The 22,852-nt window shown below is 46.7% G+C and overlaps 1 protein-coding gene across 1 annotated transcript in view; it reads right to left on the bottom strand.

The window, feature by feature from the left end:
- The window catches only part of LOC115461563 (acid ceramidase-like), a 321,963-nt gene that overhangs the window by 245,703 nt on the left and 53,408 nt on the right, over positions 1-22,852 (bottom strand). The window contains exons 3-4 of the mRNA XM_030191472.1: positions 16,660-16,750; positions 4,624-4,710 (exon numbers count right to left, since the gene is read on the bottom strand). Of these exons, the coding sequence (XP_030047332.1) occupies positions 4,624-4,710; positions 16,660-16,750 (178 nt within the window). The remainder of the gene's footprint in view (positions 1-4,623; positions 4,711-16,659; positions 16,751-22,852) is intronic.

Below are 22,852 nucleotides of genomic sequence, written 5' to 3'. Positions count from 1 at the left end.
CTTTTGTAAGTTAACTTATAACTTTTGATTTAAACCTGTTACCTTGTTGTTTTAAAGCACAAATTCTCCTGCACCAAGATCCTTTTAAAAGACTACCTCTCGTTTGCAACCTTATTTACACGATTGCATTAATTATATTGTAAATAAACCCTTTTGAAGTTAAATATATGGTTTTCCTTCTATGTTCTGAGCACGTTACCTTTTAAAGTTACACTGATAGCACATGGTCGCCTTTTTAAACTTAGTGCCATGCTCTGAGCACATGGTTCTAATCCTTGCAGTGCAGTTCAAGGCAATTCAACAAATATAATATTTAATTCATTGCAATTGTAAATTACCTTAATAGGTAATTGGTGGAGAATTAACCAAACTATATCTTAAAACTTATAAATATTAGCGAATGCTCTGAGCAATTTCCCCCTTTGTTCTTAAATATCATATTAGGACTGTAACACCAACGATCTGAAGCTCACTCCGTGGCTTCAGTGCAGGGACCAGGGTTCGTGGATTCGTCATAGTGTAGCCTTCCATCTCTGGCCCTCTGTCTCTGCCCCGCCCTCGCGTCACAACATAAAGACGTCGAAGGCGGGCCCCGCCCTCACGTCTAAACGTTATGACGTCGAGGGCGGGTTATAAGACCACAGGACACCTCCTCCAACGTTCGGAAGCTCACTGTGGCTTCGCTGAACTTCACAACACTCGGAGATAAAAACAAAAACTTTCAAAAAAGAACTCTGTTTGAAAGGTAACTTTTGCTGCTACACAACGCTGGCTCTCAGCGCCCGACGGAGGGAGGGAGGGACTCCCTACAACTGGCAGGGAGAGGAGAAGGGGCGGGGGACACGACTGTAGAACTGGGATGCAGGCAGGGAGGAAAGGGGGGGGCCACCCTGGAACTGAGAGGCACGGAGGGAGGGGGGCCACCCTGGAACTCAGACGGAGGGGGGAAGGAGGGGGCCCCCCTGGAACTAGAAGGGAGGCCACCCTAGAACTTGGAGGGGGGGACAACCTGGAACTGAGAGGGACGGGGGGGGGGGGGAGGAGAAATACCCTGGGACTGGGAGGGAGGGGGGCCCCCTGGCACACACTCTCATTCTTACACAGACACTCTCTCACACAGACACACTCGCACCCAGTCTCACTCTGTCAAACACTCACACATTCACTCTCTATCACACACTCACTCTGTAAAACTTACACACCAACGAAAATCTTACTAGCGCCCGTTTCATTTGTGTCTGAAACGGGCCTTTTTTCCTAGTATGCAAATACACTTCCTTGAGGTCCAGAGACGTGAGAAGCTCTCCTGGCTGTACCGCCGCAATGACGGAGCGCAGGGTTTCCATACGGAAGTGTCGCACTCCTAAGGCCTCGTTGACTCAGCATAAGTCGAGGATAGGTCTGAATGACCCACCTTTTTCGAGGCACCACAAAATAGATGGAGTAGCGACCGCAGCCGCATTCGGCGGGAGGAACTGGAACCACCGCTCCAAGCTTCAGCAACACCTGCAAGGTCTCGTTTACCGCCGCCCACTTGACGGCAGTGCCACATCGGGACTCCAAAAACGCATCTCCCACCAGGGCAGCGAATTCTAGTCAGTAACCTTCTCTGATCAGGTCCAGAACCCACTGATCCAAAGTAATCTTGGTCCACTCCTCGAGAAAGAGGGAGAGATGACCTCCTACTGTGGGAACCGACGAGTGGACCAGCACCCCATCCTTGTGGAGGACGCCCCTGAACTCCTGGATGTTGCCCAGATGCCACAGCGCGTTTGTCCGAACGAAAGGAATTCCTCTGCTGGAAACAGGTACGTTGACCAAACCCCGCAGAGTGCCCCAGGCGATACCTGCGAGCTTCGCAAAAACATGGCATGGAAGAGGAGGGAAAAGAAGGACTTTTGGAAGAAGGCCTCGGCCTATCCTCAGGCAACCATTGGGACTAGAGTCCCCTAGGTCCTTAACAATCTTCTCCAAATCTTCTCCAAATAAAAGAAGGCCCCAAATGGGTAACCGCACCAGCCTTTGTTTAGAGGCCATGTCAGCCGCCCAATGCCGGAGCCAAAGAAGGCAGCGGGCAGCAACCGCCACTGACATCTGCTGAGCCGAAGCTCTGACCAGATCATAAAGGGCATCAGCCAAAAAAGAAAGGGCAGACTCCATATGCGGGCAGACCTCAGCGAGGGAACCTGCTCCATCGGCGGGCTGCTCAACAGCCTGCTGCAACCAGGAAAGGCAGGCCCGGGCTGTATAAGAACTGCAAATAGCCGCCCGTAAGCACAAGCCCGAGATTTCAAAGGGCCGCTTCAGCGCAGATTCCAACCGCCGGTCCTGCACATCTTTCAAAGCAACCCCTCCCTCCACCAGGAGAGTAGTCTTTTTAGTCACAGCCGTGACTAATGCATCCACTTTAGGCATCCCAAAGAGGGCCAACCGACTTTCACTCAGAGGATAAAGATGACACATAGCCCTGGCCACATTCAAGGGACCATCAGGATCAGACCATTGAGCTGAAATAAGCTCTTGGATGGAAGCATGCACAGGAAAAGCCCGAGAAGGCTTCTTACTACTAGCCATCCGAGGATTAATAGAAGAGGCAGTGCCCTCGTCAGGATCTTCAATACAAAGGGCCTGTAAGGCATCAGAAATGAGAGCTGGCAGCTCGTCGCAGTGGAAAATCCGAACCGCTTTAGGGTCATCCAACTCCTGTGGCAAACAGCCACCCTCGTCTGGATTCTCAGTCCGTGAGGGCCTGCCAGACCCCTCAGACTCCCCGAAACTAGACCACAGGGGAGAACAGGGTGAAGAGTCCCCCTCAGACAGGGTATTCACTCGTCTACACTTAGCGTCAGCCAAAAGCTCTGGGGAAGAAATAAAGTCTCCAGCAGACGCTGGGCTATCAAGAACTGGAGGCAACCTAGTCCGAAAGGAATTGTCAGGAGCCTCAGGCAGTGCTCTTTTTAACATAAAAGCCTTATGCAACAGCAGCACAAATTCAGGGGAGAAAAACTCACCCTGTGCATCCGCCCCCACATTGGGGGAAGCGGAGGCAATAGCTCCTCTAGAAACCTCGAAACGAGGCGTCCCCCTGCACTCAGACCCCTCCACAACCGCGAGGGTCGAGTCATGCGGCGCCTCCAAGATGGTGCCTGCTGCCAACTCCGTCGGGCGGGAAGAATCACCGCCCGCCATGCTTGTGCCAGAATTAGCATCAAGGCAGCATGTGCTGCAAAGCCCCACTGTTGATCCGCGTTTCCCACAGTGGGAGCAGCGCTTAACCCCTTCAGCAGCCATCAAATACAGAAAACAAAATGGCAAACTTACCCCGCACAGAGCGCTGTCAGCAGGAACCTCCCTGGAGGAGCTGGACACCACTCTCACCTCAGGAGACAGAGTCAAACGAGCTTCGGTCAAGCTGCACCGAATCAGGAGCTCTGGAGAAAGCCTCTTTTTTTTTTTTTTTTTTTTTTTTAACTATGAGGAAAGTTAGAGGCAGGCAGCCACACAGGAACTCCAGGAGGAGGGAGAATGGGGTAAGGCAGGGACAGGGAAAACCAAGTATGCCTTTAAAGTGGGCACCACCAGCCACAACAGCCCCCGCTCTACTGGCAAAGCACAGGAGCCTCCGGCAGGCACAAATCCAGGAGCTGAGAAAGCGACGTCCACACCTGCTGGGAGATAGAGATATACTGAAGGCAGAGGGGGCTGGGCGTCCAGGAACACCATGTGCTTTCAGTGTTCTCTATCTCCACCTGTGGGTAGGCAGATACAACCCATCAGTTAATGGATTCAAGTCTTTGCTTAAAGCCCACCTCTTCAATGCTGCCTTCGGCACCTAACTCTTACCTTCAGGATATCCAGACTGCCCAAATTTGACTACCCCTATCGAACTGACTATTCACTTGTCCTTTAGATTGTAAGCTCTTTGAACAGGGACTGTCCTTTTATGTTAAATTGTACAGCACTGCGTAACCCTAGTAGCGCTTTAGAAATGTTAAGTAGTAGTAGTAGTAGAATGGATTCATCTGCTGTTGATGACAAGAAAAATATCATTCCACTCAGCACAAACAGACAGTAACAAATAAAGCTATAAAATTTAACAGCAAAAAAAAAAAAAAAAACTCTAGGGTGTTACCTTATGCCTCACTCTGTACACCCACTGCAAACCACATGCTATCAATCATATGCGTGTAGTTACAGAATGTGCCAAAGCGCACATCTGGCATCTACATGCATATATGCGACAAACACATGTATATGTTAGTATTCTAAACATGTGTATAAGTGGCACCTAATGTTAGTGTTTACTTTATAGTATTACAGTGATATGGAGTAATCCTATAAAGCATGTTTTACACACAGAAAATGGCTCTTATAAAGTTGCATGGATGACAAGATGACACATAACTTAAACCTATGAGCTACATGTGTGATTATAAAATAATCATACATAGGTTTCCATGTGGCCTTTAAAAATTAAATCCAACTATAAAATCAGCCCCATGTTAAGGGATAGAAAAGCAACATCTAATTACTTCAGTATACACCATATATTTGGGGGGGGGGGGGCAAAAGGAGGATTAAATGTGCATGAAGCTTAATACTATGTAAAGACATGCAACTCACCAATTGAAAATCCACCATTCCAATTGCTATTCCAGTAGGATCAAAGGTTTGTATGACATCTTTAAAGAGCTTCACTAAACCGGCAATCTAAAGAAATAAAAGGCTAAAGATTAATGGAAACCTCCTTAACAGTTCACTGCTATAAAGTTTTGCTATTAAAAAAACATACCTTTTAAACTTGTAAAGAAAATAAAGAATGAAATGAGATTTGGTGCTATCTACAACTGATAAAACCAGGCACTAAGTTAATGGTTGAGTGTGTGTCACTTTCAAAGGGTTTTTTGTTTTTTTTAATTTTGGTTTTGTGTTTAAGTTGCTATCAGTCCACAGCACTTATTTGAACTTACCTCTGAAATAGGTAGGCAAGGACCAGGAGGTTAATCTAGTCTGCCTAATTTCCTTCCTCTACCACAGACCTTTCCTATCACAGCTTCCCAGCTAAGGGCCAACTGTGCTGCTCCAAGCTGGCTTGAATTGTTTTACTGTTTCTCCTACTCAGCCACCACTGAGAAGCTGTTTCATATTGTCACGGCCCTGTCTATCTGGAAAAAAACATAAAATTGAATGTTGCTCCTTAATTTTAAGTTCTATGCTGAAATGTGAACAATATTCTGGAAATTTTTAGAGTGTGTGTGACATCTGATGGTTCCTGTATGCTGGAGCTCTCCCCCTACCTAAAAGCTTTGCTATGCATCTGCAACAGTTCCCACACTGCGTGCAGTAAACAGCTGTGGCAAAATGCCAGATGTGGGTGGCATCCTGACAAAGACGTAGCAAATCCGAGAACCCCTGATCGCGGAGGTAGAACATTGCCACCTAGTTGTGAAGGGGTGGAACGCCGGATACTATTCGAATACTATGAATTCTACTGACCACCAAAACAACCTCATGCTTTGTGTTTTGTGCCTACTGATGGACTTATACTTATGGACTCTAACTCTGCTTTTGGCCTCTTAGCCATACTTTATTAATGCACTGGACCTTTTGTGCCTTACATATAATGAGCCTAGACTAAGACCAAAACCTGTGCAGTTTAGACTTTTACTAGTAGTATGTATTTGTTAACCAGCAGCTAGATAACACATTGTAGTAGTCAGCAATTTAGGGCAGCTGGCTCTGCCAGCCCAGTCTCGTGATTCCTGCATAGAGGCTGTATTGTGTAAATGTGCTGGAACACTGAAATGTAAGGCTTGCAAGCTGACAGTTAGCCAGATAGCAGAAACCAGCCGGAACTTGTGCTGCTTATCAGTATATTGCCTTATATGGTATATGCAATGCCAAATAACTGTGAATAGACTAGAGACCAGTGTTGGAAATAGAGGGTTGTGTGCAAAGCCAAAGATAAGTTTCGTTTCCTGGGTTCTGTGTAAGATCCTCTGTCTGTAACTGCGCATGACTACTGATAAGAGTGTATAAGAACGAGTGTCAGGTGACGCTCAGGGAGCAGTATCCTGAGATTACTCAGTACTGTTCAATTGCTAGCAATAAAAGCTGTCCTGCCTTTGGAACCAAATTTGTCTTTTGTTTTCTGATTTTCGGACCCGTTACATTGGCGACCCAGATGGGACAACAAAAGGGAAATGGATTATATTCTTTCCCCTCCCCACTGCAGCCGGGTCGGCTCATCGACCCCCTCCCGAGAAGGTGATAAGTGGCCACCGCTGATTTCAGCGTTCACCTCCCGGCGGAGGGCCGATTGATTCCGGCTGACTGGAAGTGGGGCTGTGAGGTTCCGGCAAGACACCTTTTTCTATTTCAGAGAGAAGCGTACGACGGCGCGGCCTGCGACCCCGGCGGACAGGCGAGTATACTCTACGTAGTGACCGGCCCAGTAAGGACCGAAGAAGAGGCGTGATCACCCTCTTTTAGCCAGTGACTAATACGGACTATTGGTATAAGACTAGGTCCCGAAACTCACTAGGCTCCGACGACGAAACCGAGCAGCGAACGGGAGGGTTTCTTGTGGCGTATGAAAATGTAGACTCAGGCTTCTCTGAACTGCAGATTCCATGACCTTGTGTACACGAGCTGCATGAGCTGTAGAATGGAATGTGTTTACATAACGTGCTTGAGAACCAGATAAACTGTTCAGCAGCTGAAGAGTGCAGGTTTTTTTGTTGTCTTAGGCTGCTATAGAGTAAAAGCAGTCCGGGGTTTGGGACCCACTCATAAGACCACAGCCGGTGGTGGGAGTGGGCTCGAGGAAATAATTACTCCGGGTGCATGTTAACAGAGTGATATGAGCCTTTGAACTTAACTGTTGCATCATGTTAGAAGTTATTATAAGATACTAGGAAAGAATGCCCGTTTCTGAGTGCAATGAAACGGACGCTAGCAAGGGGCCCCCTCCCTCCGTCCCTCGGAGCTACTCGCGTTACTTGTTCGGGGTTCGCGTTTGCCTCGTATTTCGGCCCTCGAGTGTTATAGCTCCGCCCTCGACGTCATGACGTTTTGACGTGTTGTTTTTTCATAGAGAGATAAGATTTTGTTTCTCTGAAACAGGAGAACTATGTATTCTATAGCAGACGGTGCAAGCTTTGTATATGCAGCACCAGGATTTCGTTGCTGCGGATAGCTTGGCCGTTACAGTTGTTTCAAAACATTTTTTATATAAGAACATAAGAATAGCCATACTGGGTCAGACTAATGGTCCATTTAGACCACTATCCTGCTTCTATCAGTGGCCAATCCACATCACATGTACCTGGTCAAAACTCAATTAGAAGCAACATTCCATGCTACCAATCCTGGGGCAAGCAGCGGCATCCTCCATGTCCATCTCAATAACAGACTATGAACTCTTCCTCCGGGAACTTGTCCAAACCTTTTTTAAATTATTCTGTTAAGAATATTCATATCTAGCAAAAAAGGAGGAAAAACTCAAAAAGCTCCAAAAACATCTATAATGTTAGCATACTCATCAGTGGCAAAAAAAACCTTACTATAATAAATTTGTGATACAAAATATTGTAATTACTTAGCTCAAAAGAGAAATTCTTGTTTTCTTCCCATCAGTACATGTGCTGCCAGTCCACGAAAAATTTGTTATAGTAAAATATTTTTTTGCCAATAATGAGGAGTTTTCTGTCTGGAGCTCTTTAAGGCTTTGTCCTCCTTCTTGCTAGATATGAACATGCTTAACAGAATCATTTTTTGGTTAGATGGTATTGAAATTACATTTTTTTATTCTCTTCCCGATATAACTGTTTGTAGTGCAAACCTTTTTTAAACCCAGAAACTCTAACCCCTGTCAGGATCAGGCGACCCTCAGGGGGAGGAATGCTGGCTTTGGCCTAACCCCTGGTAAGCCTTTCCTCAGCTGAGAGGTGCCCAGCTCTACCACCGGCTGCCTTTCAGGTGCTGTGGAGGACTTGCAGCTCATCTGCATATCCTTACAGCCTTCTCCGGGGTGACACCCAGGTCCACTCCGATCCACTCAGGGCCTCTGTTCTAGGTGCCGCGCGCCTAACGGCGCGCAGGGCATTTTTCTCTTTACATCTAATCTTCTTCCCATTTACTGAAGTACCTCAGTTGTTTATGACCCCTATTCACATTCTCTTCCTAGCCCTGTCCCTTCCTAATCTTCTCCCTCACCCCCTACCTCTCTCCACTACAGGAACTCACTGCCCATCCATTGACTTCATCACCTCACCTTCTCTCCTACCCTCTTCCTCCCTCTTGGCTTTTAATCTCCGTCTCTTTCTTCCCTCCATTTTGCCTTCCCCATTCCACCTAAATACCTCTCGCCTTCGACGCCTTCGTGGCCACACCTCTCCTACTCTCCTCCGCTCTCTTTTACTCCTTCTCTTACTCTCAGCCGGTGACATCAAACCCAATCCTGGCCCTCCTCACCAACTATTATCCCAACTCTACAGATCTCACCGCGACCTCTCTAACCTCATCTCTATTCCTCTACTCCCCTCCTCTTCTCTGCCCTTCTCTTGCGCCCTATGGAATGCCCGCTCTATCTGTAACAAACTCCACTATATCCAGGACCTCTTTATCTCGCGTCACCTCCATCTGCTCGCCATAACAGAAACCTAGCTCTGCCCTGATGACTCTGCTTCAGTCGCAGCCCTCTACCATGGCGGTTATCTTTTTTAACATACTCCTCGCCCTGCTGGTCGCGGGGGCGGAGTTGGACTACTTCTCTCTCCCTCCTCCAGATTTCAACCCCTTCTTCCACCTCAATCTCACTGTTTTTCCTCCTTTGAAGTCCACTCTATCCGCCTTTTCTCTCCTCTGCCTCTTCGAATAGCGGTTATTTATCGTCCCCCTGATAAGTCCCTTTCATCCTCTCTCAGTGACTTTGATGCCTGGCTTGCCTTCTTCCATGATCCTTCCTCCCCCTCTCTCATCCTTGGTGACTTTAATATACCTGCTAATGATCCTTCCAACTCTTATATTTCCAAGTTACTCGCTTTAACATCCTCCTTTAATCTCCAACTATGCTCCACCTCCCCCACTCATCAAAATGGTCACTGTCTTGATCTCATCTTCTCCTCCAACTGTTCACCCTCTAGTTTCCTTGCCTCTGATCTTCCCCTCTCTGATCATCATCTTATAACTTTCACACAAATCTCCTCCCTCCCAGTCCCGTCCTATCTTATCCAATTTATCTAGGAATCTTCACGATATTGACTCTTCATCTCTATCCTCCCATATTTCAAACCTCCTCTCTACTGTGGCACCATCCACGTCTGTCAACAAGGCTGTTTCTTCTTACAACAATACTCTATCCTCTGCCTTAGACACTCTTGCACCTTTGATGACCCGCCCTATAAGGCATACAAAACCCAACCTTGGCTGACTTCTAATATCCGCTACCTAAGTTCCTGTACCCGCTCCGCCAAACGCCTCTGGCGGAAATCTCGGGCCCTTGCTGATTTCTTACACTTAAGTTCATGCTGACCTCCTTCCAATCTGCTTTTTTACGCGCCAAACAGGATTATTATATCCAACTGACCAACTCTCTTGGCTCTAACCCTCGACTTCTCTTCACCACATTGAACTCTCTCAAGGTGCCCCCTTCCCCAACTCCCCCTTCATTATCTCCTCAGACCCTTGCTGAATTCTTTCACGACAAGGTTCAAAAGATAAACCTTGAATTCTATACCTCGCCACCTCTCCCTCTACTAGTCTGTTCCCCTCTCTCTCCTTCCCCTCATTCCTTTTCCTCCTTTACTGAAGTTACCATAGAGGAAACTACACTTCTCCTTTCTTCCTCAAAATGTACCACCTGTTCTTCTGATCCCATTCCCACTCACCTTCTTAATGCCATCTCACCTGCTCTTATTCCTTTTATCTGTCACATTCTCAACCTCTCACTTTCCACTGCAACTGTCCCTACTGCCTTTAAACATGCTGTGGTCACACCTCTCCTTAAGAAGCCTTCACTCGACCCTACTTGTCCCTCTAATTACCGACCCATCTCCCTCCTCCCTTTTCTCTCCAAATTACTTGAGCATGCTGTTCACCACCGCTGTCTTGATTTTCTCTCCTCACATGCTATTCTTGACCCACTACAATCTGGTTTTCGCCCTCTCCACTCAACCGAAACTGCACTTACTAAAGTCTCCAATGACCTATTACTGGCTAAATCCAGAGGTCTCTATTCCATCCTCATTCTTCTTGATCTTTCCGCTGCTTTTGACACTGTCGATCACAGCATACTTCTCGATACCCTGTCTTCACTTGGATTCCAGGGCTCTGTTGTTTCCTGGTTCTCTTCCTACCTCTCCCTCCGCATCTTCAGTGTTCACTCTGGTGGATCCTCTTCTACTTCTATCCCTCTGCCTGTCAGCGTACCTCAGGGTTCTGTTCTTGGTCCCCTCCTCTTTGCTATCTACACTTCTTCCCTTGGTTCATTAATCTCATCCCATGGCTTTTCCTACCATCTCTATGCTGATGACTCCCAAATCTACCTTTCTACCCCTGATATCTCACCTTGCATCCAACCAAAGTTTCAGCGTGCTTGTCTGACATTGCTGTCTGGATGTCTCAACGCCACCTGAAATTAAACATGACCAAAACCGAGCTTCTCATTTTCCCCCCCAAACCCACCTCCCCACTCCCCCCGTTTTCTATTTCTGTTGATGGCTCTCTCATTCTCCCTGTCTCCTCAGCTCGAAACCTTGGGGTCATCTTTGACTCTTCTCTCTCCTTCTCTGCTCATATCCAGCAGATCGCCAAGACCTGTCGTTTCTTTCTTTACAACATCCGTAAAATCCTCCCCTTTCTTTCCGAGCACTCTACCAAAACCCTCATCCACACCCTTGTCACCTCTCGTTTAGACTACTGCAATCTGCTTCTTGCTGGCCTCCCACTTAGTCACCTCTCCCCTCTCCATTCGGTTCAAAACTCTGCTGCCCGTCTCGACTTCCGCCAGGGTCGCTTTACTCATACTACCCCTCTCCTCAAGTCGCTTCACTGGCTCCCTATCCATTTTCACATCCTGTTCAAACTTCTACTACTAACCTATAAATGTACTCACTCTGCTGCTCCCCAGTATCTCTCCACACTTGTCCTTACCTACACCCCTTCCCGTGCACTCCGCTCCATGGATAAATCCTTCTTATCTGTTCCCTTCTCCACTACTGCCAACTCCAGACTTCACGCCTTCTGTTTCGCTGCACCCTATGCCTGGAATAAACTTCCTGAGCCCCTAAGTCTTGCCCCATCCTTGGCCACCTTTAAATCTAGACTGAAAGCCCAACATTGCTTTTGACTCGTAACCACTTGTAACCACTCGCCTCCACCTACCCTCCTCTCCTCCTTCCTGTACACATTAATTGATTTGATTTGATTACTTTATTTTTTTGTCTATTAGATTGTAAGCTCTTTGAGCAGGGACTCTCTTTCTTCTATGTTTGTGCAGCGCTGCGTACGCCTTGTAGCGCTATAGAAATGCTAAATAGTAGTAGTAGTGTTACCACATCTTCCGGCAACAAGTTCCAGAGCTCAACTATTCTTTGAGTAAAAAAACATTTCCTCCTATTTGTTTTAAAAGTATATCCATGTAAATTTCATCGAGTGCCCCCTGGTCTTTTTTGTATTTATTTATTTAATACATTTGTATCCCACATTTTCCCACTAATTGCAGGCTCAATGTGGCTTGAACCTTGTTAAGACTAAAACAGAATTATGTTGATCCTGGAGAATAAGCTCTTTTAAACAGTACAGACTTCAATATTTTCTGAAATTTAGGTAGATCTGGGTAGATTTTACTGATGTGGGTAAAGCATTCCATAATTGTGTGCCAATAAATGTTTTTTGCTTGTATCCAAGGCTAAAAGGAGCGTAGGATGTAGATTATGGCTCCGAGTTCCAACTGATTGATGTGGAGGTCTCTCGTGCTGATCCCACTGTTCCCGTGTCTTGCCTTGAGCTATCTACACTCTCAAAGAAAGAGGAATTAGAAGGATTTGGGTTATTGGTAGATAAAAAGGATAGCTGTCAACCAGTGCAGGAGAGTGGCACCACCATTTTAGAGACTTTTTGAGAACCAGAGGTATGGAAATGAACCTGGTTGGGTCCTCTGATTCCAGTGTAGCTTGAGATGCCACTGCAGCAGGGGCATAGCCACGGGCGGGCCTGGACGGGCCCAGGCCCGCCCAGCCAACGTCCGCCCCGCCCCAGGTGTCAGCAGGTGTGGGGGGGTGCTCTGCAGTCCCCACCTGCCTACCAGTTCCATGATCGACGAGCAGACGACCCTCGTCTTCCATCCGGCACTGAGCCTTAAAAAAAAAAAAACGGAGAAACGCCTCGCGTCTGCTGTGCGCTGCTGTAAAGCAAGCAGCAAATCGCTTCGTCGCGTTGGCCCTTCCTTCACTGTGTCCCGCCCTCTGATGTAACTTCCTATTTCCACGAGGGCGGGACACAGTGAAGGAAGGGCCGGCGAGACGATTTGCTGCTTGCTTTAAAGCAGCGCACAGCAGACGCGAGGCGTTTCTCCGGGTTTTTTTTTAAAGGCTCAGTGCCGAGTGGAAGACGAGGGTCATCTGCTCGTCGATCATGGAGCTGGTAGGCAGGTGGGGACTGGGTTGTGCAGGGGAGCGGAGAAGCGAAGAGGAAATGCATGCCCACCCAACCTACCCACTGACCCACCCAAAAATTACATTCTGGCTACGCCACTGCAGTGCACAAATGTATAGTCTGGCATGTGGTACCAGGAAGATAGTGGTGCTATATGACTACAAAGGCATAAAATGTCAAGAGCCAGCACTCTGCATAATTCAGAGGCAGTGACAATGCTGCAGTAGCTCCCTTTCTGCCCAGCAGAAGATACATTTTCCCTGTTACATCCAAGGAAGCTCCTATGAAAGTTAGGGACTGAGCTAGAGTTTGATTGGACTTGTTGTAGTTGATCAGGAATGCCAGAGTTTTCTATCATTTACATGAGGCTATCCCTGGAGTGTGCAGATTGAAACCAGTTGTCCAGTTTTGGCTAGACATAAGAACGTAAGAGTTGCCCTACTGAGTAAGGCCAAGAATCCATCTAGCCCAGTATCCTGATTCCGAAAGTGGCCAGTCCAGGTTACAAGTACCCGGCAGAGTGCCAAAAATTGGAATACGACAAGTGCCTTTTTTGCATAGGTGAGCTGCTTTTATGGCAATACACTTGGTAAACACTCTTGGTACCAATGACAGACCAAAGGGAAGCACTCAATAACAGTAGTAAAGGTTGAGGAAGGTGAAGCAAAGAAACTTCTAATGAGTTGGGTGAATTGGAATTGGAGTATAGCCTTGAATCAAGGGAGGCAAGCCAGCTGAGTGCGAGAAGTGGCAAGGGAAGACATCCAGTATTTTTCCTTGAGGAAAATGTTAAGTTGGCAAAGACTGAGGATGGGCCAGAGGCCTCCTGATTTATTAAGAATAAGGAAGAAGTTCGAATAGAAACCTGTGCTCTGTTGCGAACTAGGAGGTTGAGTTCCAAAGCTGCGACAAGAACATGATGATGGGGGGATCTTTGTAGGAGTTATTGGAAGACAATCGGATGGGAACTGAATGAAATTCAGTTAATAGCTTATGTTCATAGCTAGAACCCAATTTTCTGAAGTGATGCTTCAGTGAAACGAGCCTGCCTCCCCCATTAGCAAGTTGTCGAAAACTTTCATTTAGTTTGATAGCAGTTAAGAGTTGAGACAGTACAGGTTGTTTACACTCATGTTTGCACTCATGAGGCCTTTTCTGACTGTAGGCCTGTGGAAGACGGCAAAGTCCCTGATGCACAAAAAGAACAGCGCTGTAAAGAACAGCACCGGAAAAACACAGAGTCAGAATTACCGACCAATGCTCAACACTAGCAGAATGTAAATAATATACATGCTGTTACTTTTGAGCATTGGTCAGTAAAAGGGTCCAAGCATTCCTAGCACATGCTCACAAGAGCTATGCAGTAGGCACAGCTCTTGTGGACATGTCTAGCAATGATCGGACCCCTCCTGATCCCCCCAACCTTTGAAACTCCTGTGGTCCAGCAGACCCCAACTCTACCTCCCCAACCCCTCTAACATTTAAAATTCTCTGGTGGTCCAGCTGACCCTGACCCCCAACTACCCCTTTCTGCATCCTGGGATGCACTAGGAAGAGCTAAGCACCATATAAGGTGTTTTTGTCCTTCTTTTTTCCCTTCTTCCCATTCCTGAGTTATGTTAAGTGTCTCATGTAGGGCAGGTTGCAGCTGCCACAGCTAGAGTCTGAATCTGGTATGGAGATTATTCAGCCAAGATGGGTCCCTGTACACCAAGTTCAACGAGCAGTACGGCCAAAGGTGGTCTCTGGGCGAAACAGACATAGCGCCTGCTGTGAAGGTCTCAGTGGAAGAGGTTGTTGGTGCAAGAGGAATGAGCTGTCCTGCAAAAATTTCTGTAGTAGTTGGAAGGGAGTATTATTGGTACTGGCCAGTGGTAAGAGCTCTGTTGAGAGTGGTTTCAGTGTCAAGAGGAACATGGCGACTCAAGGAGCTTTCTTGGGGAAGAAGCCCTTTTAGTTCTCGAGGCATTGGAAGGGGTTAACTGTGGAGCGTTTTAGTAGCTTCTCCTTGCCTTTTTTTAGGCTGCTTACCTTTGCCATTATCCTCCTGAAGTGCCTCAAGAACTGCTGAAGGCTGAGCAGAGGCACCCATGTTCTTGCTCTGCATGCTTTTGAGGTAAGAAGTCTGTGCAGTGTGGGAACAGTGCGACTCCTTTAATCCTGCAAAACCCTGTTGCAGGTCGTCAGCGGTGTGGCAGCGGAGCAATAGTACGACTTCTGTTGGCCATGGCCCCTCAAAACAGACTTGTTGCTGAACCGACTGCCAATTCCAGGTGGGCAGGAGAATTGAAAGAGATGCTGGTCTGGCATATCACCTCATAAAGAGGTGCCAAAGCTGGGCCCTTTGGGGGCATGGTTTATATGACTGGTATATATGTCACTGTGATACCTTGTGAAGAGGCTAGGAATCCACTAGTCCTGAGAATTACCACCCCCAATTCTGCTGAAACTAGGCCCTGGGAGAAGGGAGCAGCTTGGCAACTGGTACAGAAGTTGCAGCAAAGCCTTATGAGGGGGGTTAGGAGCCCACTGATCCTGTGAATTACTTCCCCCACAGATGCTAAAGCCGGGTTCTGGGAAGAGGGAGCGATCCGTGAGGCTGATATGGGAGGCACAGCTATGCTTTGTTAGGGTACCAAGAGCCCTTGCAGTTTGCAAGCTGAGGTGTGAGGAAGCCTTTTCCAACTTTGTCCCTCACTAAGGCAATCTAGGCAGTGTGTGGTTGTATCTGTTAGTTTCTCCTCTTTTTTTTTTCTAATAGAGAGGAGGAGAGAAGAGAGAGAGATCTATCACTGTACAGGAGTAGCAGATGAAAAAAAACTGAGAAAAGAAGGCACAACACAACATGACAATTTCTGCAAATGTGCAAAGTCAAGTTTTACTTTAGCTTGAGGAGCACTTCAGCACATAGGATCCATCAGATAATGTGGATTATAATCTGTGCCTACATTTGCCACACCTGACCCCACCTTCTCTCTCTTCAGAACTTGACCCACCCCTCACTTCCAAGTTTCACCCTTTCCAGCTTAGTTTGAAACCCTCCCCCCCCCCCACCCCCAACAGATTCAACCCCCAGCTTTCTCTGCCCATTTGTCACAGTGGATAACTTCCAGCTTTTCTGTGTCCCACAGTTTTCTCCATTTGCCCTATCAGCTTCCTTTACCTCTCTCTGTTCCTGTTGTCTATCTCTACCTCCAAGTTCTCCATCTGCAAGCTTGCTTTCAGTCACTCTCAACTCCTCCTTGAGTTACTAGAGTTACTACATAGCCTAGTGGTTAGTGCAGTGGACTTTGATCCTGGGGAACTGAGCTTGATTCCCACTGCAGCTCCTTGTGACTCTGGGCAAGTCACTTAACGCTCCATTGCCCCTAGTACAAAATAAGTACCTGAATATATATATATATATATATATATATATATATATATATATATAGTCTCTTGTAGCAAATTTTTAAAAAAACTGAATCCTGATGCAAAAAACTTTGATGATGCATACAGTATGACTCAGAGAAACCTTACTGCTAAATAAAGCCTCTCCATGCAGACGTCAGGTCACAAGCTAACTTGTCAATCAGGCCCTTGTAAAAGACAAAAAATATTAAAATCTAGATCTTCAAAAATGTCCTTTACCCTAATTTCTTCATCTACAGCACTCATGCTTTAACTATAAACAAGCTGGGAGCCAAACTGTTCTTTCCTGCAGAGGGCTTTTTAGAGTAAAGTATTATCTATCACACACTGGGCAAGATTTACTTTAAGTCTGGGGACAGAAAGGAGAAGAGATTACACATTACTTAAGACAAGACTTTCTATAAAGAGGGGAGCACTATTAAAGGAGATGATTACTATAATCAAAAGATGAAGGATTATTGACTTGATTAACCACCTTTTAAAAGACACATCAAAGCAATGTAAATAAAGAAAAAAAATCAGGGAATAAAACCTCAAACAAAATATAGACATACACCTAATATACATAATTAATACAAGAAATCACTATACCTCTTTTTTCTTATCATTTACTACTTTGTTCCACCGTTCTTCTGGTGGTAAATCAAGATTTATGGTGTACCAAGTAACATTTCCTTTGAACCTAGAAAAGAGAAAACAAAGGTTGAGTTGCAATACATCTCTGCAAACATTCATAAATGCCCACGAACACACACCCTAAAAAAAAAAACCCACAAGAAAAGTGAAAGGAATCTGCAAACTTCAAGTTCAGGGAGAACAGCCTGGAACACAAGTTCTGCCCCTTCTTTTCAGACTCCAGAGCAGCAGGGATGTTGGGTTCCAGTTAATCCCTTTCCAGGTAGCCTACAGTGAAGAGGAAGGCAGGGGCAAGCCTTGAGCAGAGCACAGCACAATCATTATACTCCCTAATTAAGCTCTACTCCTATAGCTCCTGCCCCACCCACCTCTTCCGACTCTACAGTTCCACTCAGGGGCGTAGCCATGGGTGGGCCTGGATGGGCCCAGGCCCACCCACTTTCCCTCCAGGCCCACCCATCCAAATCCTTCATCGCTGTCGCTGCCTTTTCTCCCGCAGCTCTGGGGAACGGCCGTCCGGGAGGCAGCGATCAGCGTTGCCTGTCAGTGCCTGCCCTGAAATTGTGCTTCTCTTCTCCCCAGGCTTCGCCCCGCTCATTTCTTCACTCGTCGCGCAGCGCTGCTCTGCTATTCAAACAGGCAGCTCCGCTCCTCTCTGCCGCGTCCATCCGGCCCTCTGATGCACTTCCTGTTTAGTAGGGCCGGATGGACGCGGCAGAGAGGAGCGGAGCTGCCTGTTTGAATAGCAGCGCAGCGCTGCGCGACGAGTGAAGAAACGAGCGGGGCGAAGCCTGGGGAGAAGAGAAGCACAATTTCAGGGCAGGCACTGACAGGCAACGCTGATCGCTGCCTCCCGGACGGCCGTTCCCCGGAGCCGCGGGAGAAAAGGCAGCGACAGCGATGAAGGATTTGGATAGGCAGGCCTGGAAGAGTAAGTGCTGGATTTGTGGTTGGTTGGGGGGGGGGGGGGGGAGAAAAGGGAAGGGATACTTTTGCCAGTCAGACTTGTAGGAGGAAGGGGATTACAGGGAACTGGGAAAGAAGAGAGCTGCTGGAGGTGGGAGGAAAAGGAGGAGGGGATCAGGATAGAAGGGAGAGAGCTGCTGGACATGGGAGGAAGGGGCTGGAGAGCTTCTGGACAAGGGTGGAAGAGGGAGGGAAGGGAGAGAGCTGCTGGACATGGGAGGAAGAGGAGGAGGGGACTGAATGGAAGGAGAGAGCTGCTGGACATGGGAGGGAAAGGAGGAAGGGTCTGGAGAGCTGCTGGACAAGCTAGGAAGAGGAAGAAGGGACTGGAGGAAATGGGGAGAGCTCCTGGAAATGGGAGGAAGAGGAGGAGGGGCCTGAATGGAAGGGAGAGAGCTGCTGGACATGGGAGGGAGAGGAGGAAGGGACTGGAGGGAAGGGAGAGAGCTGCTGGATATGGGAGGAAGAGAAGGAGGGGACGATGGAAGGGAGGGAGCTGCTGAAGGAAGAGAAGGAGGGGATCTGGATGGAAGGGAGAGAGCTGCTGGATGTGGGAGGAGAACTGGAGGGAAGGGATAGAACTGCTGGTACAGCACAAGGAGGGAGGGAAGGGAAACAGAGATACCAGACCAAGGAGATGAAGGAAAAGGGAATATTAAACCTACAGCTTGAGGGAGGGAGGCAGGAAATCAAGCAACCAACCCAGATGCTGGAAAGAGGAGGGAGTGAGAGGGAGAGAAGCTGGATGGGGTAGGGTCAGAGAGGGTAGAGATATATTGGCACTGGGGACAAAGAGAGGGGAGAAGATGGACAGAGTAATATAGGGACACAGAGAAAAGGAGATACTAAACATGGAGGAAGATAGAGGTACAGAGATGGAAGAAGATGGATAGTGGACATGAAGAGAGAGTAGAAATATCAAATGGACATGCGACCTTGGTGAGTGAGTTAAGAGAAGACAGAAGGATGTAGAAACCAGAGACTGGGACCAACATGACTTGAAAAATAAAATGAGCAGACAACAAAAGGTAGAGAAAATAATTTTATTTTTCTATTTTGTGATATATGTCAGATTTGAAATGTACATCCTGCCAGAGCTGGTGTTAGATATGACTGGGGCCCAAGGCAGATATTTAGGAGAGGACCCCTAAATATTTGCTTTGGGGCCCCAGTCATACTAACAGGTTGCACCTTCTTCAGCTTCCAGCTGGCCTGGGGTTCTCTTTGGCTAGGGGGCCAAATGCAGTTGACCTAGTTGTATCTCCCCTAACGCTGTCTCTTGCATGTGGTATCATATTTTGCACAGTATAGGAGAAAATGCATCTCTTTGTGTTTCTCTGTGCTAAATGCAAGGTCTGGCCTCTTGGGATTTTGATTTAATTTGTTTATGGTTTGTGGTCACTTATTCTGTATTTGGCATTTGTGTTCTGTGTGTGTGACCAAAGTATTCTGTTAGCACCAATTTTCTATGTAGTATTCTATAGTACGTTGGCTTGTTCAGTTTTCTTGATGTATTGATATTTTAGGGCCCCACTGTAATATTTAGGGCATATTTGGGGGAAGCATGTGTGTGTTGGCGGACTGTGGCTCTGTGGAGGATGAAGCGTGCACCCTCTTTTATTTCCCCTAGCTCTCAATGTGTCCTTCAGCCACTGAGGCCAGCACTGCTACTCCCATTGAAGTTATTGGGAGTGGGGTAGGTGTGCTGTAGGAGTAGGGACATGGGCAGGGCATATCAGGTGGCAAGTGTTTCTCTAGTGCCCATCCATCCAACTTGTTGGCCCACCCACAAATTGCCTTCTGGCTACGCCACTGGTTCCACTTCCTTTTTATCTACAAAATTAAGCCTTGACTTCAGGGTTTAATAATGGTTGTTTGTATGCCCCAGTTTTCTAACCACCATTTAGAGATCAGCCATTATCTAGGAAGAGGAAAAAAAAAGGCTTGGCTTGGGAGAGTTCTGAGTAGGTGAATGGAGAGGTGTGAGGAGCTGATGGAAGAATGTTTTCACAAACTGGATAGGAAGGAAGGAGGGGGACAAGTTATTCATCAGGAGAAAAGGCACTATTTTAAGGGCAACATCTTTTTCTAAGGAAGTAAAAACAGGAAAAGAAGGCCACTTTGGTTCTCAGAAGTAGGAATTGAAAAGGAGGTTAGCCTTCATTAAATACAAGTGATCACAACAAGAGGAAGACAAGTGACAATATCTGGAAAGCTAAGAGAAGCTAGTGAAATAGGAAAGCAGATACAAATGGAAGAAAAAATAATCACCAATATGGTAAAAAAAAAATTGGGGGGGGGGGGGGGGGGAAGGTATGCGAGGGAGTGAGCGGTATAGCAGCAGGTGTCCCTACGAACACTCCCTCACTGAGGTTGCAGATTAGCCACTAAATCTGCCATGTCAAAGGCTGTGTTAGAGAGACGGGGCTCAGGCCGGGAGGTGGTTAAATGTACTAGAGAGGCATCCCAAGAGCAGATCTCCTGGAGGGAGGCTCCAAGGGAAGGAACTCTCCCTAAATTGTGACTTGGTTGCAATACCTGTAGGGGGCAGTCCAATGGAAGTAAGGAGTGGCCCCAGGTCAAAGGTTTACCCCCTGTAAATGCTCAGGGATTGTATGAGAAGGGACAGAAGAGAGAGTGTCTTTATTTATCTGTGCAGACCCAGGCCCAGAGTGTCCTAGTTGGAACCAGGCCTGGGTCAGATCAATGGTCCATTAGCCTAGTATCCTGTTTTCCAAACAGTGGCCATGCCAGGTCACAAGCACCTGTCAGAAACCCAAACCATGGCAATACTCCATACTACAAATCCCAGGGCAAGCAGTTTCTTTCCATGTCTGTCTCAATACAAAACTATGGACTTTCCTCCAGGAATTTGTCCAAACATTTTAAAACCCAGATATACTAACCACTGTTGGTCTGTTTGTAGACCTCAATCATATCTGCCCTCATCCATCTCTTTTCCAAGCTGAAGAGCCCTAACCTCTTTAGCCTTTCCTCATACTAGAGGAGTTCCTTCCTCTATCACTGATTGCTCTTCTTTGAACCTTTTCTAATTCCGCTATATCTTTTTTGAGATATGGCGACCAGAACTGAACGCAATACTCAAGGTGCGGACGCACCATGGAGCAAAGCAAAGGCATTATAGTATTTTCAGTCTTATTCACCATCCCTTTCCTAGTAATTCCCCGCATCCTGTTTGCTTTTTTGGCTGCCGCCACACACTGAGCAGAAGATTTCAGCGTATTATCTACGACACCCAGATCTTTTTCTTGAGCGCTGACCCTTAAGGTGAACCCTAGCATCAGGGTAACTATGATTCAGATTATTCTTTCCAATCAACATCACCTTGCATTTATCCACATTAAATTTCATCTGCCATTTAGATGCCCAGTCTTCCAATTTCCTAAAGTCTTCCTGCAATATTTCACAGTCCGCATGTGTTTTAACAACCTTGAATAGTTTTGTATCATCTGCTAATTTGATCATCTCACTCGTCGTTCTCATTTCCATATCACTTTTAATAGTTAAATAAATGTTAAATAGTACTGGTCCCAGTATAGATCCCTGCAGCACTCCACTGTTCACCCTCCTCCATTGACAGAAATGACCTTTTAACCCTACCCTCTGTTTTCTGTCCAATAACCAATTCCTAATCCACACCAGAACCTTGCCTCCTATCCCATGATCCAGGAATCTCATGAGGAACTTTATCAAAAGCATTCTGAAAATCCAGATACACGACATCAAACGGCTCACCTTATCCGCATGTTATTCACGTCTTCAAAGAAATGAAGCAAATTGGTGAGGCAAGACTTCCCTTGGCTGAACCCATGCTGATTCTGTCCCATTACGTGTTCTGTAATTTTATTCTTTATAATAGTTTCCACTATTTTGCCCGGCACTGACATCAGGCTATAATTTCCTGAATCACTCCTAGAACCCTTTTTAAAAATGGTGTCACACCCACTCTTCAGGTACTAGGACGATTTTAACAACAAGTTACATCTTACTATCAGCAGATCAGCAATTTCATGATAAGAAAGAAGGGAGAGAACCTCCTTACAGAGTCAATTTCTTAACTCCTCTGCACTGTAGAGGATTTTTCTTTAGAAAGGTTCTTCTGAGAACCTTTACCTACAAGGTATCCATGGTGACAGACTCTAGTCTTCTTTCTTACAGACAAAACCGGATTCAGTTTCCAAGATATTATCAAGACTTTCTGGTAAGGTCTGTTTTCTGGTTATTTGTCCTTAATTTTTATTGAAGTCTATTCCTGCTAAGGTTTTGTCCTGGGTAACCTGGTTTAATCAATTCATTGCTCGATGTTGATATATACCCTGAATGGATTGGTTGACATAGTTCTAACCCAGGGATGTGCTGGTAAATTTTTAACAACAGGCTCTTTCTCCGGACGTAGCCAGCTCTGCAGTTGGAAGGGCCACGGGTGGCCGGGGGGGGTGGGGGGGAGCAACACTTGCCTCTCTCTCCTCCCTCCCTTCGTGCGGGCATGCTAGGCATACCTTTGCTGGCAGCCAATAAATGGACAGCCACCATTCCCAACGTCTTGCTCTGAGCAGCATGCTGGAACTTCTCTCACATGCTCGAGAAGTCCCAGCCTGCTGCCCAGAGCTGGAAGCAAGGAGCGGGGAGCAGCAGTAGTCTATTTACTTGGCTGGCAGGGCTCAGCATCCCCACCAGCAAAGTAAAGATAATTCAGCAGGGGGGCCCCAAGCCCACATTTTGGGAGCCAGTTGTTAAAGTAGCCATGGAGGGCCCTACTTTAACAACCGGCTCTTGCGAGCCTGTGAGAGCCTGCTCCAGCACACCACTGGTTCTAACCCCGATTCCTAAAAGCATTAGTTTAGATGTCACAATTATAGATAAATTTTAGACCTATAGCAGGTATTCCATGGATGGTTAAGATTTTAGAATTTGTGGTCAATGAACAAATACATTTTCTTTTGTTATGCAACCTCCCGCTTTTTCAAGCCTGTACTGATGACTTTACAGATTACCATTTATTGTAGTCTAACGGTCGCTTACCTCAAACCACCAGACAAACTGAATAGCGAGGGACATTAAACTAACCACGTTCCTTTGACTCTAAATGAAAAGAAGGATGGAAACTAAAAAGGATTTAGAGTCAATAACCAGACAGATGTTACAGCAATAATTGGTGTTC

The sequence above is a fragment of the Microcaecilia unicolor genome, chromosome 2 (assembly GCF_901765095.1).
Source record: "Microcaecilia unicolor chromosome 2, aMicUni1.1, whole genome shotgun sequence".
NCBI lineage: Eukaryota > Metazoa > Chordata > Amphibia > Gymnophiona > Siphonopidae > Microcaecilia > Microcaecilia unicolor.
This window is presented reverse-complemented; position numbering and strand designations above follow the sequence as displayed.